Source organism: Capra hircus, chromosome 17 (genome assembly GCF_001704415.2).
Source record: "Capra hircus breed San Clemente chromosome 17, ASM170441v1, whole genome shotgun sequence".
NCBI classification, from domain to species: Eukaryota; Metazoa; Chordata; class Mammalia; order Artiodactyla; family Bovidae; genus Capra; species Capra hircus.
The window spans coordinates 66,777,917-66,802,799 of NC_030824.1; the positions used below are offsets into that span (position 1 = coordinate 66,777,917).

General features: G+C 45.8%; 1 protein-coding gene across 1 annotated transcript in view; it reads left to right on the forward strand.

The window, feature by feature from the left end:
* Positions 1–24,883, forward strand: part of KIAA0922 (KIAA0922 ortholog) — a 172,919-nt gene that overhangs the window by 130,152 nt on the left and 17,884 nt on the right. Inside the window, exons 19-26 of the mRNA XM_018061620.1 lie at positions 776–848; positions 3,650–3,777; positions 6,254–6,396; positions 8,114–8,300; positions 8,506–8,691; positions 9,294–9,443; positions 9,752–10,353; positions 17,157–17,305. Coding sequence (XP_017917109.1) covers positions 776–848; positions 3,650–3,777; positions 6,254–6,396; positions 8,114–8,300; positions 8,506–8,691; positions 9,294–9,443; positions 9,752–10,353; positions 17,157–17,305 — 1,618 coding nt within the window. The remainder of the gene's footprint in view (positions 1–775; positions 849–3,649; positions 3,778–6,253; positions 6,397–8,113; positions 8,301–8,505; positions 8,692–9,293; positions 9,444–9,751; positions 10,354–17,156; positions 17,306–24,883) is intronic.

Here is a 24,883-nt window from a genome sequence, read left to right on the forward strand (position 1 = left end):
GGGCCCAACAGACTATTCTTTTCTTATCAGGGAGGCTTTCCCGTCATGATTTTTCACATATACTCCTAAAATTTACGATTGAAAGCAGTGACTGCTGGGCAATACAAGCAGTGAGTTTAGTGGTGGTTTAGTATATTTTAGCCTAGTGTTGTGATACAAGGTGGTAAGATCAGAACTGTATCTGTTACTCTTGTGTTTGTGCCACAGGCACGGTCTCACTTAGAACACTTCCTCTTCTGGCTTAGTGACGCCTCCTCCCCCGTGTCTCAGCTTCAGCGCTGCTGCCGCTGTTTCGGACACTGACTGTTTGATGAGAGAGGAGATGTGCTTGGTGCTTTGGAGGTTGTTGAGCAGCATCCGTAGCTTCCACCCGGTAGATTCCGGTAGGACTTCACCAGCTGGGGCAATCAAAAGTGTCTCCAGGTGTGGCCAGATGGCTGCTGGGAGATGGCATTGTCCTTGGTTGAGAGGTGCCTCCTGTCAGCTTCCACAGCTTTTAACCATCTGGAGGAAGAGAACTGCTTCACATGGGGGGCTTTTGTCACCATAGGAGTCTTTACATTCTGTGCTGCCAACATTGTTCATTCCACGGTATTTACTGTGCCCTTACAACGTGCCAGGTACTGTGGGGAGCGGGCACAGGGATGACAGGTCAGGGCGAACTGGATGTGTGTAAACATACACACATATGTTTATTTGTGTGTATATATGCACACATATGTTCTTTCCTGGTGATCTGAATACTATTTTAAATGTTTTTTTTTTTTCTTTGTAGGTTTGGCACCGATATGCAGATGATTAATTTCACAACCAGTGAATTCCAGCTTACCAAAGCTTGCCCTTACCTGGTAGGATGCCATCTTTAAACAGAAAAAAGAATGCTGACAATCTAGACTCATAGCATACGGGCCTCACTGATTTATGTTTCAAGTGTCTTTTCATAATATATGTGGCTCTCTATTTTTATATTCTAGGAGTTAAGTATACATAGCAGCTTTTTCCAATTAACTCGTGCAGCAGGAGCCCGGGGTTCATGTGAGCCTATAAATAATTTTAATTTGATTATTTAGATTCATGTGCATGAAGAAACAACAATTGAATCAGACCTCTGTAGAAAACTGTAAAACTTGAGACCCCAGAATTTATAATTCTCTTAAAATTCCTCAGCCCCATCAAATTCTTTTGGGGCAAGATAAAGGAAAAGCAAACGCTTTTTTTTTTTTTTTTAAGTCTTATTAAGCTTGCTTCATGTTTTTAGCAGATAACCCAATTTCTGTGATATTGACCTTACCTATATAAAAGGATTTCTCTGAAATTCTTGCACCTCTGGGCCCTCATGAGGTCTTGCACAAGTACTCTGGAGAGGGAGTAATAAGCATGTCACATGGCGAGGACGTCGCTTGACTGGAAACTGAGTTTTCGCTCAATCCTTCTGTGGGTCCCTGGGGTAGCTGAGTATTTTACTTGCGGGTATTCTATGCTTGGGGCTTCCCTGGTAGCTCAGCTGGTAAAGAATCCACCTGCAATGCAGGAGACCCCAGTTTGATCCCAGGTTGGAAAGGTCCCCTGGAGAAGGGCAAAACAACCCACTCCAGTATTCCTGCCTGGAGAATCCCCATGGAGAGAGGAGCCTGGTGGGCTACAGTCCATGGGGTTGCAAAGAGTCAGGCACGACTGAGCAGCTAATCAGCACAGCACAGCATTCTGTGCTTGAGAGCAATTAAAAAGACGAAGCATCTCTTAAAGAAGTATAAACACATGTAGACACACCTATGCATATCGCTGTATTTTTAATGTACACAGTATATTTAAATGTCATAGGTGTTTTCCTCTTTCTCTACTCATACCCTCCAAAGATACACTGTTGGCTCTAGAATAACTTGAAAGAGGGAGGCCACAGATAACCTCCAGTGTGAGTTCAGACAGAATGAATCGAAACAAAGTTTTTAGTGGATTTTTAGCAGAGACGTATTTGCAGGGAGAGACGCCAGCAGCAGCGCTCCTTCCCTTTGTCAGCGGTCCAGGCAGCAGCGTCCTGTGCTACTGGGCTGGTCCTGCTTTTTGCCCCTCCAACCAGGCAGCTTCCCAGGAGTGCTGGGGGGTACAGCGAGTCCTATATGCTAACAGGTGTTTCGCCCCACGACCGTTTAATCATATGTAATCTGAAATTCCAAAAATGATGCCTGTTTCTTTTGCACGTTAGTATTCTCCTCAGGCTTAAGCAAATGGTGCAACTCACTTGGAAAAGGTCTTTAATCGGTGATTGAAGATTTTCCGTAGATTATTACACTTTGTGACAAAGGAAATTATCACCATTGTTAATTTATTACAGTTACAAAAAAGGAGAGTATCAATGTTCCTTTCTTTAAAAAATTGTTTTTAAATAATTTTTTTACAATGTTGTGTTGGTTTCTGCCATATGACAGTGTGAGTCAGTGATAAGTATACATATATCCCCTCCCTCCTGAGCAGTATCAGTGCTTTTGACACACAAGTTTAACTTAAAATTTTTAATAGAATCATTTGTCGTTTAAGAAAGGCCTTCATTTTTCTTTTGTTGGTTTGCTTTTAGAAATGTAGCTCCTTTGGTTAAGAGCATGTGGAATTGGACATTCGAAGTTCCAAATCCAGGTTCCTCCATGGGGTCCTGGGTGAATAATTTAGCCTCTCCAAGTCTCCTCTTTCTCACTTATAATGATGTTTGAAAATTTCATAGTTTTATAGAATGCTTAACATTTTATATACCTAATTATAGTCCAGTGCCTGGCATATAAGAATTGCTTAATAATTAGTGCATTGTTCTTATACTTTAAATACTTAAATTGACAGCTTTTTTCAGTATTCATATGTGTATAAAGCAGAATTCTTTCCTTCATGAAGTTTATAATTTTAATGAAAATGAATCAAATTCCACTACTGTTTCTTCTTTCAGATAGTACGGGAAATGCTAGTAATAACTGAGGGATAAAACAAATTCAAAAGCTAAAAATACAGAGGAGAGATATTGGGCAGATTATATCGTTATAGCTCTGAAAATTAAGACATTACTTTTAGTGAGAAAGAGCTGGGAAAAAACAATGGAAGGAGGGAAAATCTGTCACAATAATGAAGAGCTAAATCTTGAATGTTAAATTTAGAATGCAGTTTATTCAGAGACAGTTAGAAATCGTGGGGAGAATAAAAGGAGGATGTGAATAAACAGGTCATTCTCCTAAATGGAGAGACTAAATCTAATAAAGATGGCTTCTTTTTAAACAATAATACAGAGAATTTAGGGTTGTCCAGCAGTGGAAAGTGCTTTGGTCAGATCCCTGTAGCATTCAGGCAGAGGCTGTTGGTCTGTTTTCTCGGTGACGTTTTACATTCGGGTGAGCTTGCTGATGAAGGTCTGTAGCCCCAGCTCCCAGCCGATCCAGGAGGCCCAGCCCCTGTCCAGCGTCCACACTGGGCTGTCCTGCAGCCCCTGCCTCTGCTTCTCAGTTGGGCTCAGCAACTGTTGATGGGCTTGAACTGTCGTGATAAACAAGTTCCACAGGTTGATTTGGATGGTCAGATCCCGACGTTAAAGAAACAGCAGTCATGTTTATGCATTTAATGAAGATGGAGGCTTGCTCTCCAGAAGTTAATTGCATTTACTGATAACTTTCAGGGTGTGCCGTCTGAGGAATCCAGATTTGGCATCCTCCACTTACATCTGCAGCCTTTGGAAAGGAAAAGGGTTGGTGTAGTGTTCACTCCAGCCGACTACGGAAAAGTCAGCTCCCTCATCCTAATCCGGTAGGTCTGTTTCTGTTGCTTTCTGGTTGGCTGACTCTTTCTCTCAAGAAGACATAGTCTCTTTAGCTAAAAGCTGACATGTCCTCAGGCCCCCAGTGATGAGCTGTGTGGCAGGACTGGAAAGGCAGTGGCTGAGGAGAGCAGCTTCCCGAAGCTCCACATTTAATCTCCCTGGGTGTCAGGCTCCTCCCTGGTACCAGGCAGGACGTGTGCGCTCCCTTCACACAGTGCCTCATCCACCATCACAGAGGGCAGAACACACACACGCACACAGACACGAACACACACGCACACAAACACACGGACGCACACGGACACACACGAACACACGCACGCACATGAACACACACACGCACATGAACACATGCACGCACATGAACACGCGCACGAACACACGCACGCACACATGAACACACGAACACACACGGACACGCACGAACGCACACGCACACACAGGAACACGCACGAACGCACACGCACACACAGGAACACACACGAACACGCACACGCACACACATGCACACGAGCACACGGACCCACACATGACCATGAACATGCATGCACACGAACACACGGACACAGACGAACACACACACACGAGCACACACACGCATGAACACACACATGTCTGCACTTTTCTGTCCTCCGCCTTGAAGAATAACTGAGGCACTGCTGTATATGTTTTCATTCCTGAGTGTCTGGGTTTATACCAGTCTCATACCTGTCTTGCTTCTGTACTTCTTGGTAGCACCAGAGGATAATGAAAAAAGTGCTGAGTTGGGCCCACTGGCTCTTTTTACTTGCCAACTGATATATGCAGCTAAATGTTTTTCATTCTTAAATTTATTGAGAGTCTTGTTTCAAAAATTTACAGTAAATATAGATCTGTATTGAACCTCTCACTGCATTGGTGAGACGTCTAACACTAATTTTTCATTAATGATGTTTTAGATATTTTTTGATTTTATGTTTTATTTTGGCCACACCATGCAGCATGGGGGATCTTAGTTCCCTGATCGGGGGCTGAGCCTATGTGCCCCCCTGCAGTGGAAGCATGGAGTCCCAGCCTTAGTTGTTTTTTGTTTTTTTTAATCTTTTCTAGTTTCAGAACAGCTGGCAAAGACTTTCTTATTCTTGACTTTCTTTAATATATTATATGAGTTTATTCTTCTGCAAGTGAATGCTACTGAAAAGAAAATGCACTAAAATAAAGTTCTTAAAAGAGTCTGTTTTGTTAAGCATTTTAACTAATGCTTAGGGCTCCCCTGATAACTCAGCTGGTAAAGAATCTGCCTGCGATGCGGAAGACGTAGGTTGATCTCTGGGTTGGGAAGATCCCCTGGAGAAGGGAATGGCTACCCACTCCAGTATTCTGGCCTGGAGAATTCCATGGACCGTACGGTCCATGGGGTTGCAAGGAGTCGGACACGACTGAGCGGCTTTCACTTTCCCTCAACTAATGCTTAGTAGAACGGGTAACTAATGTTCTAGTGAGCATTTTAGTGCTCTGCTGACAGGTGCTTCATTTTAAACTCATTCTCTGTTGAAGAACTAAGGTCATGGGAAGTGTAGAGATAAACTTTACCTTACCCCAGTTTCGACTATCCCAGACTTGAAAGTTTCGGCTTTTTATAGTAGCTAATTTATTTTTGGTAGTGTCTGTATTGAGAGACACAGTATTTTTCTGTAAACAATATCAATCATCTAACATTGCTTAAAGGCTTTTAAATGGTTCAGTAAAGGCTTTAGTCCTTTAGATGAAGATGTAACGATATCTCAGTGTGTTCTGCATAACTAGGAATGAATTCTCTGCCTGCTTCTTCTGTTTACATTAATGATAACTGCCTTTAAGCACAGTCTGCATCATTTAAACATCGTTTCCAGTTCTCCATCCCCAAAATCATGATTAATGAAAAGTTAATGAAAAGGCAAAAGCTAATCTGAATTAGTTTGATTAATAAGAACTTGGGTACATACTTGCTATTTGAGGGCTGCTATTTGAAATCTTTGGTTCAAAATATAGGGTAGCATTTCATTTCTAGAAATACCCCTAAGGAAGAATTGCTTATAGTCACAATTACTGTGGAAACTCCTTAATTCACCCTGTAAACAGTTTTATCAATTTGTCTACATTTATTAGTATTTTTCTGTGGATCCCAGTTTACTCACCTTTGTCACTTGAATGTCTGATCACCATCTGGTGCCTTGTTAGAAAAAAGCGGGTTTCCATTCTTGGGTGGAAATTGGAGAGTGATCACGGTCATTTGCTCGTTTTTGCCCAGTTGGGTTGCCTTGCCTCTGTGCGTTTAGCAGCTTCTCTGCTCCGAGACGGCGGGAGATGCCATACTATTTAAGTTGATTTCCCCCCCAAACTCTAGAAATGTTTTTTGGCTAATTACGAATGTTTAAATCCAAGGGCATTGTATCCTGTAACTCTGTTGCGTTGCCTTTTTGTTTGCGTCTGCTCTCTCTGTAGGAATAACTTGACTGTTATCGACATGATTGGTGTGGAAGGATTTGGGGCGAGAGAGCTACTGAAAGTGGGTGGAAGACTGCCTGGCACCGGGGGCTCACTGCGGTTTAAGGTGCCCGAGTCCACGCTGATGGACTGCCGGCGACGTGAGTCTGCGTGTGGTCTGTGCGCAGTGCTCGGGCTGGGGGCTGGGTGCTGAAGTCAACGGCGCTCCGGCAGGGGGCTGAATGATGAAGCCAAGGGCAAGAGGCAGTTATCAGAGTCTTTGACAGTTTACAGTAATTCATTGTAGGATGCATGTGCATGGCACTCGGGCAGGGGGGCTGTGTGCTGAAGCCCGGGGCAAAAGGCGGTTATCAGAGTCTTCAACAGTTTACAGTAATTCATTGTACGATGCAAGTGATTAGATAAGGCAGGCATTTGAGCATATGTAGTCTGGTACCACTTGGTTAGGAAACAACCGTTTAGATGTTTAACCCAACTTAAATAATAGATGGTTGGTGGGGGGGAGTATAATGTTAAGTTCCCAATAGTGTTAAAATATAAGACCAATCGTATGAAACTGTTATTTGGTTATCTGGTACCTAAGCATGGAAAATCACACCAAATGTAAGTGGAGGGAGGCTTAAGGGAGAGCTGCCCAACAGCACCTTGCACGTTTTGCAGCAATGGAGATGCTCTATGTTTGTGTCCTGCAGTGCGGCGGCCACATGCCACACGTGAATGATGCGTGCTTGAAACAGAGCTCGTGTGACTGAGAAAGTCAGCGTTTAAGTTTATTTAAAGCGGCCGTATGTGTCTACTGGCAGCATATCAGGCTCTGCAGATTTAGACATTTATTTAAGTGTTCCATTAGAAATTTCTAAATTTTGCATGTATTTAATGCTTCTAAAGTGCTTACATTAGTTTTAAGAACTTCCTCAGGAACTGAGACGAAAGTCAAACTGGAGATATAAAATGTTTTTGGTAAATTCTGGTTTGTTTTCCTACTCCTATTCACAATTTCAGGACACAGTGACAGTATTTCAGCGTAACAGTGTATTTCCCATGGGGAAAGCTGATTGGTGAGACCTTTGGGTAGCTTGTAGAACTGTTTTAAAGCCTGACGAGCACTGTCTGAAAAGATTAGCCGTTTTGCATTCAGAGTCGTCATCAGAGTGCTCTTTAAGTCAGTCCTCCACTTACTCATTGAGCAGTTTAGAGCTGACCTTAAAAGCTAGAATTAAGGAGGAAGATAAAAACTGTGGGGCCAGATAACATGTTAGTCCTAACATGGAATAGATTGTGGATTATGGATATATAGGAATATTTTATAAATTGATAACTTCCTCCCTTTTTAAATGCCCAGTATGAAATGTGCGCTCATTTATTTGCAAAGATTTTGCTGCTTTCCTCCCCTTCACGTAATGAGAGTTTGAACCCTATTTCTTGTGTCTGTGGTGTGTTTACGCAGAAGCACACACACCCTCCTGACTGGCCCTGTTGGGTCTGAAAGGATCCTGGGTGCCTGGTAGCTCTTGGTAAATCCAAACTAGGAGGCTTCTGAGAAGAATGAAATCTTCCACCTTCACCTTTAATAAGGAAAAGAACAAAGAAGAGGTTTTGGTTACTTTTGGTACCTAGGCAAGTCATTTAACTTAAGAAAAATCTTAATGAGTTACGTATTTTTATCATATCTTGGTAATAGAGCAGCATCTAGAACTGTTCTAGAAATTAGTTAGGAATCATGCTTTGAGGTTATATTGAATTTTTCTGCGTTTTAGTCGTGTAGATTATGGTTTGTTAATTCTGTAAATGTGGATTCAGTAAATTATTTTAAATTGCAGTTCATCTGTACTAAAATCTCAGTTTTTTCCTCACTAGAACCGAAAGACAGCAAGCAAATTTTATCAATTACGAAGAACTTTAAGGTTGAGAATATTGGCCCGCTTCCTATAACTGTGACATCTCTGAAAATTAATGGGTATAACTGCCAAGGTTATGGATTCGAAGTGCTGGACTGCCATCAGTTTTCCTTGGGCCCCAACGCATCCCGGGACATCAGCATCGTGTAAGCGCTGGGTTTCAACTTCAGTTCGGGGCTGCATTCACTGTATTGTGGGGGAAAACCTTCTGTCACTGGTAAGATTGTCTTCAGTTGCTTTCATGTAAATCATTGTCTTGTAGAGGTAAAAATCAGCCGTCATTAGGATTGTTTTGTGTTGTGCCTAAAGTGAAGACCATCAGAAGCTCATACAGATGCCTCTCCTCGGCAGGTTTACTCCGGACTTCACGTCCTCCTGGGTCATCCGCGAGCTGACTCTGGTCACGGCGGCAGGCCTGGAGTTCCGCTTCACTCTCAACGTGACCCTGCCTCACCACCTGCTGCCGCTGTGTGCCGATGTGGTCCCGGGACCCAGCTGGGAGGAGTCGTTCTGGAGGCTCACCGTCTTCTTCGTTAGGTAGGCCACCCCTGCTCCACTGTTCCTACTCACCAAGGGAGGCGCCGCCCAGCCGGGCTGCGTGGGAATGCACATTGCCTGGCAGAACCGAAGCAGCAGGATTGAGTGGATTACGTTGCTTTGAGAACCCTGACAGTCAGGAAGTAGGCAGGTTCCTGGTGAGCTTTAAGAGAACAGAGAACTAAGTGTGGGAGAGCTCGAGGACCTGAGAGTGTAATGGACAGTTGCCCTCCGTGTATGTTCTTTGGCAGTCCCAGGGGAAGATGTGAGTGTTGTCTATGACATTTAAGATAGATGAACATCACCTATGGTATCTGGTGTTACTAGCTTAGGGCAGTGGCAGTTTGAGATTAGATTAGAATGACCCTTTTGGATGTGATTTTTATCCTGGAAAAATCTATAAAAATTGAACTGATCAGAATGATAAGTATTCACCTATTTAGAAATTTTGCGTTTTGAAATTTTGAGACATCGGAAATTTTTATGTCGCCCATCGTATAGAATCTGAGTAGTGTCCCACCACTCATTCCCTTCCTGTAGAGCTTATCTTTCTAACGCTACCCAGAACCAGGCAGGAATGAGAGTGTTGTTTTTGTCCTCAGTCTGTCCCTGCTGGGTGTGATTTTAATAGCCTTCCAGCAAGCACAGTACATTCTGATGGAGTTCATGAAGACGAGACAGAGGCAAAACGCCAGCTCCTCTTCGCAGCAAAGCGCTAGTCCAGTGGACGTGATCAGCCCTCATTCTCACAAGTAAGGACTCTTGTCTTGTGCGCGGGGCAGATGGTGGCAGGTCTCACCTTTGGTATTACTTCCTTCTGATTCTATATTAAGGTGATAAACCTTTAGAATCTGTACAGTTTTCTTCAAGTCACTGTGTGGCAGCTAAGCCATCCCTTCTAATATATGCTTGACTTAATGTAAGGGCTCAGGTTATACCTCATGGAGCTTGAATGAAAGGTGTCCCCACCATACTGACTGCGCCCTCTTTCTCCTGCAGTTAGAGAGGAGAGGTTGATTCAGCTTGCCTTTATGTTAAATGTTTTTCTTCTTACATTCAGAAGCAATTGCAAGAACTTTCTCGACACCTACGCCCCCCCCGACAAAGGCCGAGGGAAAAGCTGCCTCCCGGTCAGCAGCCCGCAGAGCAGGATCCAGAATGCGACGAAGAGGAGCCCAGCCACTTACGGCCACTCCCAGAAGAAGCACAAGTGCTCGGCCTACTACGGGAGGCAGAGGGGCAGCGCGGCCGTGGCGAGCGGCGCCGGCGCCCCCGCGGAGGACAGGCCGGCCCCGGCCCAGGGGGACGGGTGCCCTGCAGGGCCGGGCGAGGCCTGGGTGGGCCTCAGGTGTGCCGGGGGCCTGAGCGCCAACCTGCAGAAGAGCTTGGTGCTCCCCAGGAGCTTCCTGGGTAAAGAGGAAAGCACCCTGAAAAGCGCAGTTGCTGCCAGTAGTCCTTCTTCCGAGGGTCACGTGAAGGAGGGGGCGCAGACGTGTATGTTTCCTAAGGAAACGGACTTTCAGATTTCAGAAAGCGTAGCTGAGCTCAAGGAGCGAGAGGTCTGTCCAATGAAGACCCCTAAGAAACTGCCTGAAAATCATTTGCCGAGAAGTTCACCTCAGTGCCAGTCAGACTTGCCAGACATTTCTAGGAAAAACAATGGTAATCTTTTCCTCCTCCTCAGTGATTCTTCTCTCCTGTCTGTCTCCAGTGCGTTCTTAGTGGAATTCGTTTCCCCCTGTGACTTTAGTTTGAATTGTGGCTGTTGAATTTTTAGTTCACGCCCTAAGTTTTATTGGCACAGGTGTAAATACGGAAATACTGTTTGCACGATGGGAAGTGTAGTGTGGGACACCAAGTTTTTAGAGCTTTGTGGTTAGGTTTACTTTTTTAGTACATTCGTTGAAATGATGCAGATACCATGTTTTATTGTTGGACACCTGTTCCTAAGTATCTTTTATCTTGGCCTTTCAGACGGTTTGCAAAGATCAGTCAGCCTATGCTTCTGATAGAATGGAACTTCCCAACTTTCTGGGCTTAACAGCTGCCCCCATAGCATGCTGCTCATCCTTGGTTCTTCTCTACTTGGGTGCTTGTTTTTGTGTATCCATCTTGACCATTTTAATAAGCACATTTCTGTTCCCTTCGGGGGTCAAATGTTTGACACTTTTTAATCTTGAAGAATTAGTTACCTGTGACCTTATTTGAAACATCAGAATATAAATAACTTCATATTTTTCACTCCTTGATATTATAGAGGAAGTCATATATTGGCTGATAATGAGCTTTATGCATTTAGCAGGGGGACAGAAACACCAAGCTGAATTTTAAATGTTCCTCAAAGGACATTTCTCATTTGAAAGGAAGCCGGGGTGCTCTGAGTAGGACATGGTTTGGGCCACTGGCGTCATTCCTGGTGCCCTTGTCTGCCGTGCTGGCGTGGGCTCCGTGCAGCAGTGTCTGCTTGAAGGACTCGTGTCCCCGTGGCCTCTTCCCACATGCGAGGGCGCCCTGGGATGATGCACTCAACCACGTCTCCATCAAGGCACCGCGTTGCTTGTCTGAGGGTGTCGATGGTGGGGCTGTGGGTGCCTGTGCTTCCGTTTCTGTCCCGGATGTTCTCTGCAGCTCAGACTGCAAAACTCTTGTGAAAAGGGTGAAATTTTGGAGTGAGTCTAGCCACGCATCTCTCATTTCATGCGTCACATAGGTCTGAGAACGGTATTTGACATAGACTGACTTTACACAAACTTGAAATCAGACTTGTTCGAGGGAATTGTCGCTCCGCAAGCGCGTCTTCTGTGGCCTGTTGCGTCTGTCCGACGTCTGTGTAACTCTGCCTGCTGCGTGCAAGGGCTGTGGTCTTGCAGGTGGATGGATGGACCTTCTGCTGTGTCAGAGCACTTTGAAGGGTGTGGACCTTCAAATGATGTAGTGCCAGGAGGCTCAGAGGATTCAGATCCCTGCTCCAGAATCCTCGTCTACTTCTTGCCGTTCAGTTCCTGTAGCAGAGCCTAGATGACCGTGTAATATCTAATAGCACTCAGGAAGAGTGAATAAATTAAACAGAGGAGCCCGCAGACATAGAATTTGCTTGTATCCTGGCAGTAGTTGGCTACTCCCCCCTGTCCCCAAACCCTTCTGCCCTGTGCAAATGACGGGTATGTTTAGGATGCTTTAACTGGAAACAAATTTCTCACTTCAAGAATTTTTTAGAAACTGCTCTTTGGCTGACTTGTCAGCCTGTTAAGCAGTGTCAGGGTGATTGTGGGTCAGATCAGATCAGAGTTGATGAAGGAGCCATGGGTTTTCACCATGTTTGTACCAGCAAATTCAAAGGTGCTAATTCGCAGGCCTGTATTTCTCCCCAGAATTAATCTGTCAGCAAGAGGCTCCTCACAGGGAAACACATTCACTGACATGTATTTGGTTCTGTCTTCTGGTAGGAAAATACCAAAGAGGTTGATAAGGAAACAAATGGCCTACCATTAATTTGTGATTGAAGCATTTTAAAGAATTGAGAATTTTAAAAGTAAGAAAGGACTGAGAAATCTCGGGCAAGAAAATTGTAGTTTAAAGATAGGATGTGGGGTTTATGGTAATACTGAGGGTTCAGGGTTCTTTTGTCAGATAGTAAAGGGTGGCATTGTGATAAGCTGGCAGATGGTGACAGGCGGGGAGTCGTCATGTGTAAAGAACACTCAAGAATGAGAAAACCAAAAGTGTTAGACCCTTCTGAGTTTTCACTTCCAACTTGGGAGCATCAGTCTTTTTTCTGTCTTGAAGAGGATTTCACTTTGTGTTTCCATCGTAAGATCCTTTCTAGAATCTGAAGAACACAGCTTCAGTCTTGTGAGCTGGACTCAGCCCCCCAGGAGCCTCCTGGGAACGGAGGTACCACACTCCTCGGAAACCAGCCAGCCTCTGGGCCGTGTTCTCGCCGTTTCCCCCAAAGCACACAGACGCTCTTAGGGACATGCCTAGTGACAAGACAGCCTTTGGGAAGAGGGTCTGGGGAGGTGGCCTGTTTGCCGAGAGCACCGAAAGCGAGGTCCTGAGCCCGGTGGAGCTCCAGAGTGCCTGAGCGTGGTGCCTTCTGTCACTCTGAGGCAGTGCTTTTTCTGCGCGTAGCCTGCTGTAAGAACAGTCTTCTGAGCTGCGTGTTAATGGTTACATGCTCACTGTTGTTGTGGAGAAACTGTTTCCTGAGTAACCGAAAATGTGTCATCCCTCTCAGGCTCTTTCTCCTGCTTCCTTCTGAGAGGCCCATAGTAAATAATAAATTAAAATTGGTGATAGACGTGCAGTCTGTCAGCAGGTTCCTCACGGCTCTGTTTGACACACTCGTCTTTCGCCATCAGCCTGTAAAACAGCTGTGAAACAGGGACACCCTCGAAGTGTGTGTTATGTGGTCCAGAGTCTCTTGATAGTCTGACAGGAGCAGGACTTACGTGTAATGTAAATAAGTGATCTTTTGAAATATATTTCTTTTCGAATGTTTATAACTACTACTTTTTCATTATGTGATCAAAATAATGTAGATTTAGAGCTGGAGACCAGTTGCTCCTGGCCTCAGCGTGATGAAGGAGGAATAGTTGGCATTTTTTTGTCTCTGCTTGTACTAATGTAAGGGATAATGAACTTTTAAATTTAATACCCTAAAGCCTTGAAATTAACAGTGCATGGAAGTTTTTAATGAATTGGACAGATACTTACTTGCAAAATTTCTGAAATACCAGTATTTCAGAAATTAAAAAAATAATCTCATTTATTTAATACTTACAGATACCAAGAACTAGAAAAGAAAATCTTGTGGTTTACCCAAAATACAGCATACAGTTAGATTTGACACAGTAAAACTCTGAGCAGGGCTCTGGCCCTTTCACCTGTTTCTGTTTCTTCGATTGCCCTTTGGTTTCTGTCTTCCTTTTCACCTTCTTTTGTTTTTGTTTCTATCTCTGGCTCAGACACTCCTGCTGTGGCCCCAGAGTGTGTGGCCCTGTGAGTCCGCACACTCAGCAGGATGCCCTGGGGCGGTCCATGGTTAGAGCCCAGTATATGCTCACGGTTGTTTCTGAATCCTTTGTATTGCCATGTTAGAGTTTCTGGAAGACTAAATTTGAGTTTGTCTTATTGTTGGTCCTGATACACTCCATAGGGTTGCAAAGAGTCAGACACAACTGAAGCGACTTTACCTGCCTGATTCTTAACCCCCACAGAAGGTATTGGGGATTTTCTGAGCGTCTGTGCTTTATCCCTTTCAAGGAGTAGCTTAGTGTCAGATATTAAATGTGGATCCTTGCTAAGAAACTGTGATGTTTGATACTTTTAGTACTGTTCTTGGCCTGAAGAAAACTTGAGGAGAATGATTTTCTCATGAATTAAGGTTCTGGGAAACTTATGGCGCATTTTTAGAGGATAACTGTATTCTGGTCACATGGATGGCTTCAGGAATCCAAAGTGTGATGTCTTTGTTTGTGATATTACTTTCTGTTTTGACCCTGTTTCCCTTGCTCTTGGCTCTTTCACAGCTCCTTTGTGGTGCTGGATATTTTTTTTTAATTAATTAATTTTGTTTTTAGTTTTTATTTTTACTTTATTTTGCTTTACAATACTGTATTGGTTTTGCCATACATTGACATGAGTCAGCCACGGGTGTACATGAGTTCGCAATCCTGAACCCCCCTCCCACCTCCCACCCTAATTAATTAATTTTAATTGGAGGCTAATTACTTTACAGTATTGTGGTGGTTTTTTCCACACATTGACATGGATCAGCCACGGGTATACATGTGTCCCCCGATCCTGAACCCCCCACCCACCTCCCTCCCCACCTCGTCCCTCTGGGTTGTCCCAGAGGTGGTGAATATTTCACCTGTGGGTGTCTCACACCTGATGTGTGTTGCAGAGGATTTCATGTTCCCAGCATGTTTATAGCTACGTAATATTTACATAATTTTCCATTAACAAAAGAATACTTACCTTGTAAGTGTTACTGATAAAATGTATGCATCTTGCTTTAAGTGAGCTTTGAGTGAGCTTCAAGGTTGCAGAATCTGGAGGGCATTTGACTGCTCTTCTTGTCTGTGTTGAGAGCCTCGCCCTGCCCGGGGCCCCTCAGCAAGCAGATGACAGGCTGTAGCCTGCTCTGCTGTGATGTGTTTGCAGGCAGGCATCTACCCTTCCCCAGATGGCCAAGGTGTTATGAGGGATTCTTCCCGAAAGAAGAAAGGGGAAGGTATGAAATCCTTTCTGACTCATACTAGTGTCTTGAGGCCAGTTATCATGGGGTTGAGGTTGATTTAACTTATTCTGAAGTCAAGGATAGAAGAAGAAACACACTTAGGAATGAAGTTACTTGGAAGAACAATGGAGAGGTCACATTTTCAGATGGTTCCTACAATATGGGAGACCTGGGTTTGATCCCTGAGTCTGGAAGATCCTCTGGAGAAGGATATGGCAGCCCACTCCAGTACTCTTGCCTGGAAAATCCCATGGGCGGAGGAGTCTGGTAGGCTACAGTCCCTGGGGTTGCAAAGAGTCGGACATGACTGAGCGACTTCACTTTCCTGCTGATGCCGACCTTGCCTCGTGATTGGCTCAAGCTCAGTTCTCACCCGAGGGTGCTGTTCCCTGGGCAGATGGGCACCTCCTGCCTGAAGACACCCTGCCCTCCCACTGTTCGTGTGTCTGTCTGTGATAACCCTTAATATTTTTGTCTTTTCTGGTTGCACCTTTATTACAGTCAGTCAGGGCAGGCGGAGAAGGTGTTTCATTTCATATTTAAGAAAACTGCAGCTCAGGCAGCTTAAGAGACTTACTTCTGATCATAGAAGTAAGCTGCTGCTGCTGCCGCCGCCAAGTTGCTTCAGTCGTGTCCGACTCTGTGCGACCCCATAGATGGCAGCCCACCAGGCTCCCCCGTCCCTGGGATTCTCCAGGCAAGAACACTGGAGTGGGTTGCCATTTCCTTCTCCAATGCATGAAAGTGAAAAGTGAAAGTGAAGTCGCTCAGTCATGTCCGACTCTTAGCAACCCCATAGACTGCAGCCTACCAGGCTCCTCCATCCATGGGGTTTTCCAGGCAAGAGTACTGGAGTGGGATGCCATTGCCTTGTCCGTCATAAAACTGATCAGTGTCTGAATCATGTCCATAACCCAGGATTTTACCTCCTCCTCCAACTTTAAAAAAAAATTGCATGTTAGATCCTGGTCGAGGAACTAAGATCCCACGAGCCACATGATGCAACCAGAAAAAAGCTTTGGTAAAATAGACAAGCTGAAAGTTACCATTTTAAATCATGAAGCTCAGTGACCTTACGTCCGTTCACATCATTGTACAGCCATCACTGGAAACCATTGATTTCCAGAGCTTTTTTATCATCCCAATAAAGCCTGATGCTGGGAGGGATTGAGGGCAGGAGGAGAAGGGGACGACAGAGGACGAGATGGTTGGATGGCATCCCGACTCGATGGACGTGAGTCTGAGTGAACTCCAGGAGCTGGTGATGGACAAGGGGGGCCTGGCGTGCTGCGATTCATGGGGTCGCAGAGAGTCGGACACGACTGAGCGACTGAACTGAATACAGCCGTCAAGCAGTGACCCCCAGGCTCTATCCCCTCCAGTCCCGCAGCCGCTGCTCTTCTTCTTACCTCGTCAAGTTGGCATCTCTGGGTCCCCCAGACAAGCAGGGTCACGCAGCACCTGCCTTGTGCCGGGCTTATTTCACTCAGTGCAGTGTCTTCCCTGGTAGCCTCCCCGGTAGCTCAGATGGTGAAGAGTCTGCCTGCAATGCAGGAGACCCAGGTTTGATCCCTGGGTCAGGAAGATCCCCTGGAGAAGGAAGTGGCAGCCCACTCCAGTACTCTTGCTTGGAGAATCCCATGGACAGAGGAGCCTCGTGGGCTACAGTCCGTGGGATTGCAAAGAGTCGGACACGACTGAGCGACCAGCGCTTTGACTTGATGACGTCTCCAGTGTTCGCCCGCGTTGTGTCGTATGGTGGACCGTCATTCCTTTTTCTCCCTGCCTTAGCCGTTTCTGTTTGTATGTTCAGCAGTGCTAATTATATTCATATTGCAGTAGATGAATCATTCCTGTTTAAAGCGAACGGTGTTCCATGGTATTTAGCATATTATATTTATCCATCCATTTGTCTGTGCTCAAATTCGGGTTGTTTCTACCTTTTCGCGTTTATGAATAATGCTATAGTGAATAGTGGCGTGTCCCTTCTCTTTCCTCCCATGACCTCTCTTAATGACTGTTGGTAGAACTCGATATAAGTGCATTTTCACCTGTAAACAAAATAAATTTTTAGAGCATTCATTGTGGATGTCAGAAACAGCCCTGAAGTCTAAGCCTCATTAAATCAAATGAGATTGTGTGGTATAGGAATGAAATTTAACTTTGGGGAATGTGAATGGAAATAATTAGCTAGAAATTGAATCATTTTTATTTATTCAAGGGAATAACCAGCAAGTGCCTGTCAAGAACGAAGTAGACAGTTGTGAAACTTTGAAAAAGGTTGACACAAAGTCTTCTTCAGAGAAGAAGATTCACAAAGCAGCTAAAGAAGATGGGTGTTCTGAGAAACAGGACATACCTTCAGTCGAGGTCTGTATCCATTTTTTTCTTGCCTTTTAGAACAAAACCCAGGTTTAGGGCTTTAAGTTGCGAATATCTATATAATAACTGTACCTTTGTATTTCATACTTTTTCATACTTTTCAAAGAGGATTGTTATATATTTCGACTTCACATGGATAATTGGTGAGGTTGATGTGTTCAGAAAGGTTATCTTCTAATTCTGTAGTAGATACTAAAATAATTTTTGATGACATTAAGCTAAGCTAAGTCACTTCAGTTGTGTCCGACTCTGTGCAACCCCGTAGACGGCAGCCCACCAGGCTCCCCTGTCCCTGGGGTTCTTCAGGCAAGAACACTGGAGTAGGTTGCCATTTCCTTCTCCAATGCATGAAAGTGAAAAGTGAAAGTGAAGATGCTCAGTTGTATCAGACTCTTAGCGACCCCATGGACTGCAGCCTACCAGGCTCCTCCATCCATGGGATTTTTTGCAAGAGAAGCTGTTCTTAAGCAAAATGGGTTAACTCCTGGGTAAAACTGGTAGAGTAGAACCAGGTCACATATATCTTCTCTCTGTTACCCAGCATCCTTTTTAAGGGCAGTCTTGCTGATTAGAAGCATAAGCCTGTGTCCCATAGGAGAGGGATGCCTGTCTGGCTTCAGTGTGTGGGCTCTGGCAGGACAGACTCCCAGAAGAGAGAGCAAAGCTTGGGTACTGACCCAGCTGGCTCCCTACTGTCCCACCGTGTAGACCACTGCAGAGTGTCTAAAAAGCAGAACCCAGCCTTGGATCTGATAGGAACCAAAGTTCCCAGATAAAGATGGGAAAGGGATTTAGGAGAATTTATCTGCTTTACCTCAGAATAGAGCTGTCTGTGTATTAGCACCAGCACAGTGGAAAAAATAGCATTGCAACTATGCAGGTATACTGTGGGAAAAATGAAGAAGGGGAGCAGAGCGTACAGAAACAGACCAAAGTTCCAATCCAGAAAACCTGTCCAGAGACATGAAGGGAACTTTGAGAACACCTCACACAGTAGACTGTGAATTCAGTAAAACACAAGCTCCTAAAGGCAAATTAATAGGTGAGGATGTAGTTGGAAGAGGCATATGACAGTGGCTGAAAATTACTTATTGAGCTGAAGGAAAGGCTTAGAGATAACCAGAGTGAATGTGGAGGAAAAATTTTAAGAGATTGAAGATTTTAGGGGAAAGATGATAATAGATAGGGGAACAAAGACAAAAATAGTCCAATGTGAAAGAATGATTGTCTCAGTAAGTGGCCCAGCAATGGGTGAGAAAAGTATTCAGTGATGTAATAGAAGAAAAATTTCCTAATGTGACGGTAAAACTGAATTTAAAGATTCAGAGACACTCTGTGTACACCAGAAATGCTGATCCGTGATAATAAACATAGGCACATCCTGGTTAAGGTGTTGAACTTAAAGCTTAAAGAATTGTGCAGAAAAGACGGGAAATAAATATACGTATGTCTGTGGCTGATTCATGTTGAGATATGGCAGAAACCAATACAATATTGTAAAGGAGTCATTCTCCGATTAAAAATAAAATTTTAAAGAAGAGGCAGGAAAAATCAAACACACCCCTAGGTTTGCCTGAGACTTTGTAGAAGCATCTAACATCTGAGAGTAGAGGAGCTCTCTCCTTGAGACAGTGAAAATGTGAACGGGAAGGAACGTTAGGTCCAGGGAAGCTGGCACTCAGGTTCAGAGGCAGTAGGCACATATCTGTAAGTGCAAATGAACTTGGCAGCCGTGCTTGAAAAATGAAGTTAGTGAAACTTAGGCACCCAAGATAAAAGCAAAGATAGACTCAGGATCGAGGAAGCCATGTGAAAGATCTTTTGAGGTTTCTGTCCATTTTATATCCAGAACTAAGGCTGAATGGCTGTCAATTGTGGTTGTAGAACAGAATTCAAATAGTAAAACTTTAATGAAGCAGAAATAGTAATAAAGTCAGCAGAAACAGGAGGTGGGATTGAAAGGTGAGTGTAAAGTAAGTTTCTTGGTAGCGAGCCAATTCTGTGCAAAACTGAAGCACGTAGCTTAAAAAGGTGAGAACCTGCAAAATGTTCTTCACCAGCTTCCTCTTAACCTTAGAGACACCCTTAGGGAACTGATGTATCACGTGGAAAAAAAACATGTATTGAAAGTTGGCATTCCTTTGGTTCTACTTGATTTTCTTTAGGTTCAAATAAAATTGAGTCTTAAAGTTTTATTTAGAAACAATGCATGGTCTTAGTTTTCTAAATTACTCCCATCATCTGTCCTGTCACCCTTATGTACGTATAGGTTTTAAGAAGACACCTTAAAGCAGGGCTTGCTGAATAATCAGTGGGAGAACTGGGTTATTTCTCAGTGATGGGATTTTGCATGATTTCTTTTTTCCCTTCTTTACAGTGTTCTGTTTTTGCTTAAACTCTATAAAAAGCATGAATTTGTCACTGAAGTAAATGAGTGTGATACCAAATAAGAAAATTACAGACCTTCCATACCAGCAATCTGTGGTCTGTTGAGAAAGACCAGACATTTCCATGTAGTCAGGTGCTCAGGTCAGCGCGTTGTCGCGGGTTGCAGAGGTAGGAACGTCGGCTTAGCCTGCAGGGCTGTGGAAGCCCTGAGCAGAAAGGAGCTTGTGCAGGGGGTTTGCGGAGAGGCTGGGGAGGGCAGATGGGCACCCAGCACACGGGACCCTGAGGCGCAGTTGGGAGCCACAGCGGGGGGGATTGTCTGACCGAGAAGCAGCTCAATCAGGAGGGGAAGTGGGGGTAGGCAGAGTCAAGAGTCCGGCCAGCTCGCCAAGGCCTCTCAGGCCAACTCAAAAGTTTAGATTTTAGTCCCTGAATCTCAGTTGGAGAAAATGAAGTAAGTGAGCACAGGTCCTGGGAAGGGATGCTTGCCTGCTCAGGAATTCCAGGATCCAAGTTTTAAAAGCACTCTGGCCCAAACAGAAAGGCTCTTTGGAGGATTTGGCCTGAGGGTGGCCTGTGTGGGGACCCTGCTGCGATTCATGGAGAGCTGTTGAAGGTTTCCGCCCTGGGCGGGGGGTGGTGAGGCAGGATGACAAATGGAAAGCAGCCTGCATGCTGCCGTCTTCGTGAAGGTCGTGATTGAGGATCTTTAAATTCAGTTTCATAAAGTTGGGCGAAGTGCCTGTGATGAAGAGCCAGTGTGGCGGTTTAGCACGTGCTCGAATGAACGTGTGACTAGGGCACTTCTGCAGGACCAGTCCGGGGGCTTTGGAGGCTGGGTTGAGGAGGGCAGGGATGGGTACTGGCTCTCTTCTCACCGGGATGCTGTTCCTCTGCTGGGCGGTGTGATGTAATCAAGGCCGGGCTTGGCTGGAGCCGGGGTACAGGATGGGACAGTGAAGAAGAGAGACCTCAGGACTTCTGAGGACCTCAGTGCTTGAAGGAGAGGAGCCATTTGTAGACATAGCTCGAGGGTTTTAAGTCTGGGGAATTAGAATTTGGGGAATTGGGACTTCCCCAGGGATGTGTTCATGTTCATCTCAGGGAAGTATTGCCTAATGGTCAGGCGGCATGGTGTTTTGTTTTGTTTTTTTTGCAGCTGGTATGAATCCAGCCCAGCTCTTACTCCTTAACGTTGGGTGAGTTGCTCAACATCACAGTTCCCTCTATCAAGCACGAGAGTAGTGATGGTACTCCCACCTCTGGGGTCTCGAGGATTGGAGGAGTGATTGTGATAAGTGCTTAGCACGTCGGCCCTTGGGAAGCACTGCCCAGTAGTTAGAATCAAGGAGGTGATGGTGTGACTGTGATCACTGACAACAGAGGGGAGGCCAGACGGGCATGGGAGCGCCCAGCGGGTGGGAGACGCGGAACTGGAGCCGCCGCTGCGAGGCAGACCCAGGGCCTGGGACTCGTAGAGGTTAGCACTGAAGGGTGATGTCAGCTCTCTGACGCGGGCCCCGAGGCCAGCCGCCTGAGTCTGCTTGACTGGGTGAGTGGGACAGACAGACAGACAGCAGGCGAGCTGGCCAGGCTGCAGAGACAGGACGCACGGTCAAGAGCAGAAGTCGAGTCCGAGGGCCTGGGGGAGAAGGGACTGGATGCGGCTGGGAACAGGATGCTGTGCTGCCCTGCGGCGAAGCGGGGGCTGACTCCAAGGGCTGCTGATCCCGCTGCCCCCGGCCATGCGTCCTGGGAGGGGAGGGGGGAGCCGATCCTGGCAGGGCCCTCCGTGCAGGGCTGCCAGGCTGGAGGTGTGGCCCTGTCTGTGCGTGGGGGGCACCATGCCCCGCTCCCCCAACGCCCCCAGCCACAGAGCTTCCCCAGATCCCGTCCAGACTCGCCCTCTGCATCGATACCTGCGTGCATGGAGCCCGGACGCTCGTTGGACTCTGGTCCAGGGCTCGTGTCGGCTCCTCCTCCCCTCTGCTCCGTGCAGGCAGCAGGCTCCACGGGGGCTGCACTGGGGCCAAGAGTCTGGGGGCTCGGGCTGTGCTCGGGGGTCCGAGATTCCTCACAGTCCCTGAGTGGCTTTCTGGGGCAGCCAGGTTGGGGTGGGCTGTGGGCGGTCCTCTCTGCTGGCTCTGGGGCCTGCTCGCTGTTTCGTAGCCTCTTCCTTACAACCCCTTGAGTGTACTTTCCATGTCATTGTTCATTTGGAGGGAATCATTCTCAATAAACACATTCCCAAGTGCAGTGCTCAGCGTTTGTTTTTGCTGTGCATTCTTGGGGCCTAACTTTGCAGCTTATAAGACTGTATAAATCTGTCTGTAGCACATGGGGAGCATTCCTCCAGATTTATTGGCAAAGGAGGTTGAAGCCCAGATTTGGGAGCCACAAACCAAATTTTAGTCCCAGCCCTGGCTGCTTATTCTCTTGTAAGCAGATCTCCACCCCTTGTCCCCCGCTTAGAAAAGAAACTCATGACTATTATAGAAGTGTAAAGAAGGGAGGAAAAGATGTGTCCAGAATGGATCACTTTTTGGGTTTTTCTGTATTCTCTTGCCTCTCTGTGCAAGTATTGAAAAACTCGGGGTAATTATATTATTGTGTATATGGAGCTTTGTTATGATGTCACAATTTTGAATTTTCTTGTGTTGGAAATTAATGAGGAACTTTGTTTTCAATGGTTATATAACATTCCATCACTTAATTGTGCTGTAATCCAAACCATTTCCCTGCAGTTGAACATTAGAGTTGTTTGCAGCTTTTTATTTTCATGAACAACAGGATGGTGAACTAAGTCTGGCCTGTATACCTGGCATATCCTTGCTGTGGATTTCTAGAAATAGAATTAAGGAGTATCAGCTGTCAGGGTCCCTCGTGTGTACCTCCAGCTTGCTCTCAAAATGCAGGGTGCGTGACAATGGTCCTGTTAGTCTGGTCTCAGCAGCACTGTTCTTTGGCAAAATCTTGGCCGGTGGGATAGGTAAACAACTGCATTTTTTTGTTTGTTTGCATCTCTTACTAGAGAAAAGTAAGGATTTTCCTTCATTCTTTTTGTAAAATTCTGAAAAACACCAGATATCATTATCCAAGATCCTACCACTGACGTTTTTAAAACATGTATTTTTTTCTAAGTTGAGATGTGAATGTCCAAGCCCGTTTCGCTCGCCCTGCTGAGAGACACGCGCTGTTACAGCGCACTGCCCCACCCCTGGCCTGTCCCTGTCTTTGCAGGTATAAACACGCAGTGCAAACACACTTGTGTTTTTAAAGCCAAAATGGAAAGATGAGATGCGGGTTGGTCTATAATTTGTCTTTTCTAAAGCATACTTTATTATTAAATATTTTGGAGGAACCCTTCATGTTTTTGGCCTTCTCTGGTTCTTTCGTGAGCTTGCGTTTCATGTCCTTTGTGCACTTCGCTGTTGAATGTGTGTTTTTTCCCCTTGTTTTCTTTGAGAACATAGGTGAAGGTGTTAACGCTTCGTCAAATAGTAAAACGATTTTTTTCCCTTAGTGTGCCCTTCCCTCCTTTTATTTGACTTATGTACAGCAGCTCTAAGAATGCCTTTGTGCAGTCTGATTTCTTTTTTATTTCTTCCCTTGTTTTTATTATTAAAGCTTAGGAAATCTTATTTCCCCACCCTGTGGTCAGTTGAGTTGTCCCTCATTCAGGAAGATCAGGTAATTCAACAATGATGATGATAATAGCTCAGTCTTATGGACGCGCCTTGCTTTGTGTCAGGTGCTTGAAGCCTCACAGCAGCCTTTTGGAAGACTTGGGAATCTGAGGCAGAGGGAGATAAAGCTACTTGCCCAAGATGACTGAGCCTGTCATACGGAGTGGGCTTCGGGTCAGGCGGTTCAGCCTCAGATCTGCATGGACCCTTCAGACCCTGATTAGCCCTGCGTCCTCACCGCCAGAGACCAGAGCCCCACTGCCCCCTTCTTCCTCCCGCTTCCCGACAGTCTGTAGCTTTGGTTCCCCTCAGCTCCAGCGGTGGCCTCAACTGCTGGCCTGTCCTCCGCTCGCTGACCCTGGCCACGTGCCTCTGCACCGCCCGATGTTCCTCTTTGACACAGACACACAGACAGACACACACACACCTTCTCCCCTGCCACTAACGTGTCTGCTGGGGCACCTTGGCCAGCATGCAGCGTGGCCCCCGCTCTCCGGAGGCTCGCTCCCCTGAAGCCCTCCGGCAGCCCTCCCTCTGGGGTAGCCCTCCGGCGCGCCCCTCTTGTGAGCCACGGCGCCGCTCCCCAGGTTGCATGGAGAAGGCGGCCACGGGGCAGAGCGGCTCCGGCCCAGCTCGCCCTTCTGGCCCCATTAGAAGCTGGCTCTTCACCTGTGGGTGACCACCCTTCACTTGTGGGTGACCCTGGGACAGAAAGGCTCAGATCCCCGCTGTGCTGTGTATTTGCAACTCGTGGTGGGGGAGGGGCAGAGTGAGGTGGGGAGGAGCCGGCGTTTCCCCTACCCCACCACAGGTTGGAAAGAGAGCAATACTCAAATAAATGTGGTGTGTATTTGATGTTTAAAATCGCAACTTCTCTGACCACACATCTTTAGTGTGTCTATTTAGTTTCAAACTTTTCAGCACTAAGTCCTATAGGACAGGATTTTGTGTGTTTGACTTGCCGTGTTTTAAAAGTACTCTCAGAATCAGGAAAAGGTTAATACTTATTTGGGGGGAAAAATAAAGGTTAAAGATAGCAAAAATACCGTAATCCCACCACATATGCAGTTTAAAAATGTCATTTTATTTCTAGTGTTTGTTTATGGTAGTGATATCTATCATATTTCTTTGATAGATACATGAGGCTTTCACTGTCCCAGACATGTGATATGCAGGCATCTAAAACCTTTTATTTTTCTTCTGCTTTAAAGGGGCAGCATGGTAGAAGAAAGAAAAAAAGTTTTAGAGGACATTAAAGAGATGGGCTGCTTATTTAAAGGGCAAGTGGACCCCTCCTCCCTTCGGGCCTGTTAGAAAAATGTGAGCATGCCTCACATTGAAGGGACTTCTCAGGCGGCTCAGTGGTAAAGAATCCGCCTGCGAGTGCAGGAGCCTCAGGAAACACGGGTTTGATCCCTGGGTCGAGAAGATCCCCTGGAGGAGGAAATGCCTGGAGAATCCCATGGACAGAGGAGCCTGGTGGGCTGCAGTC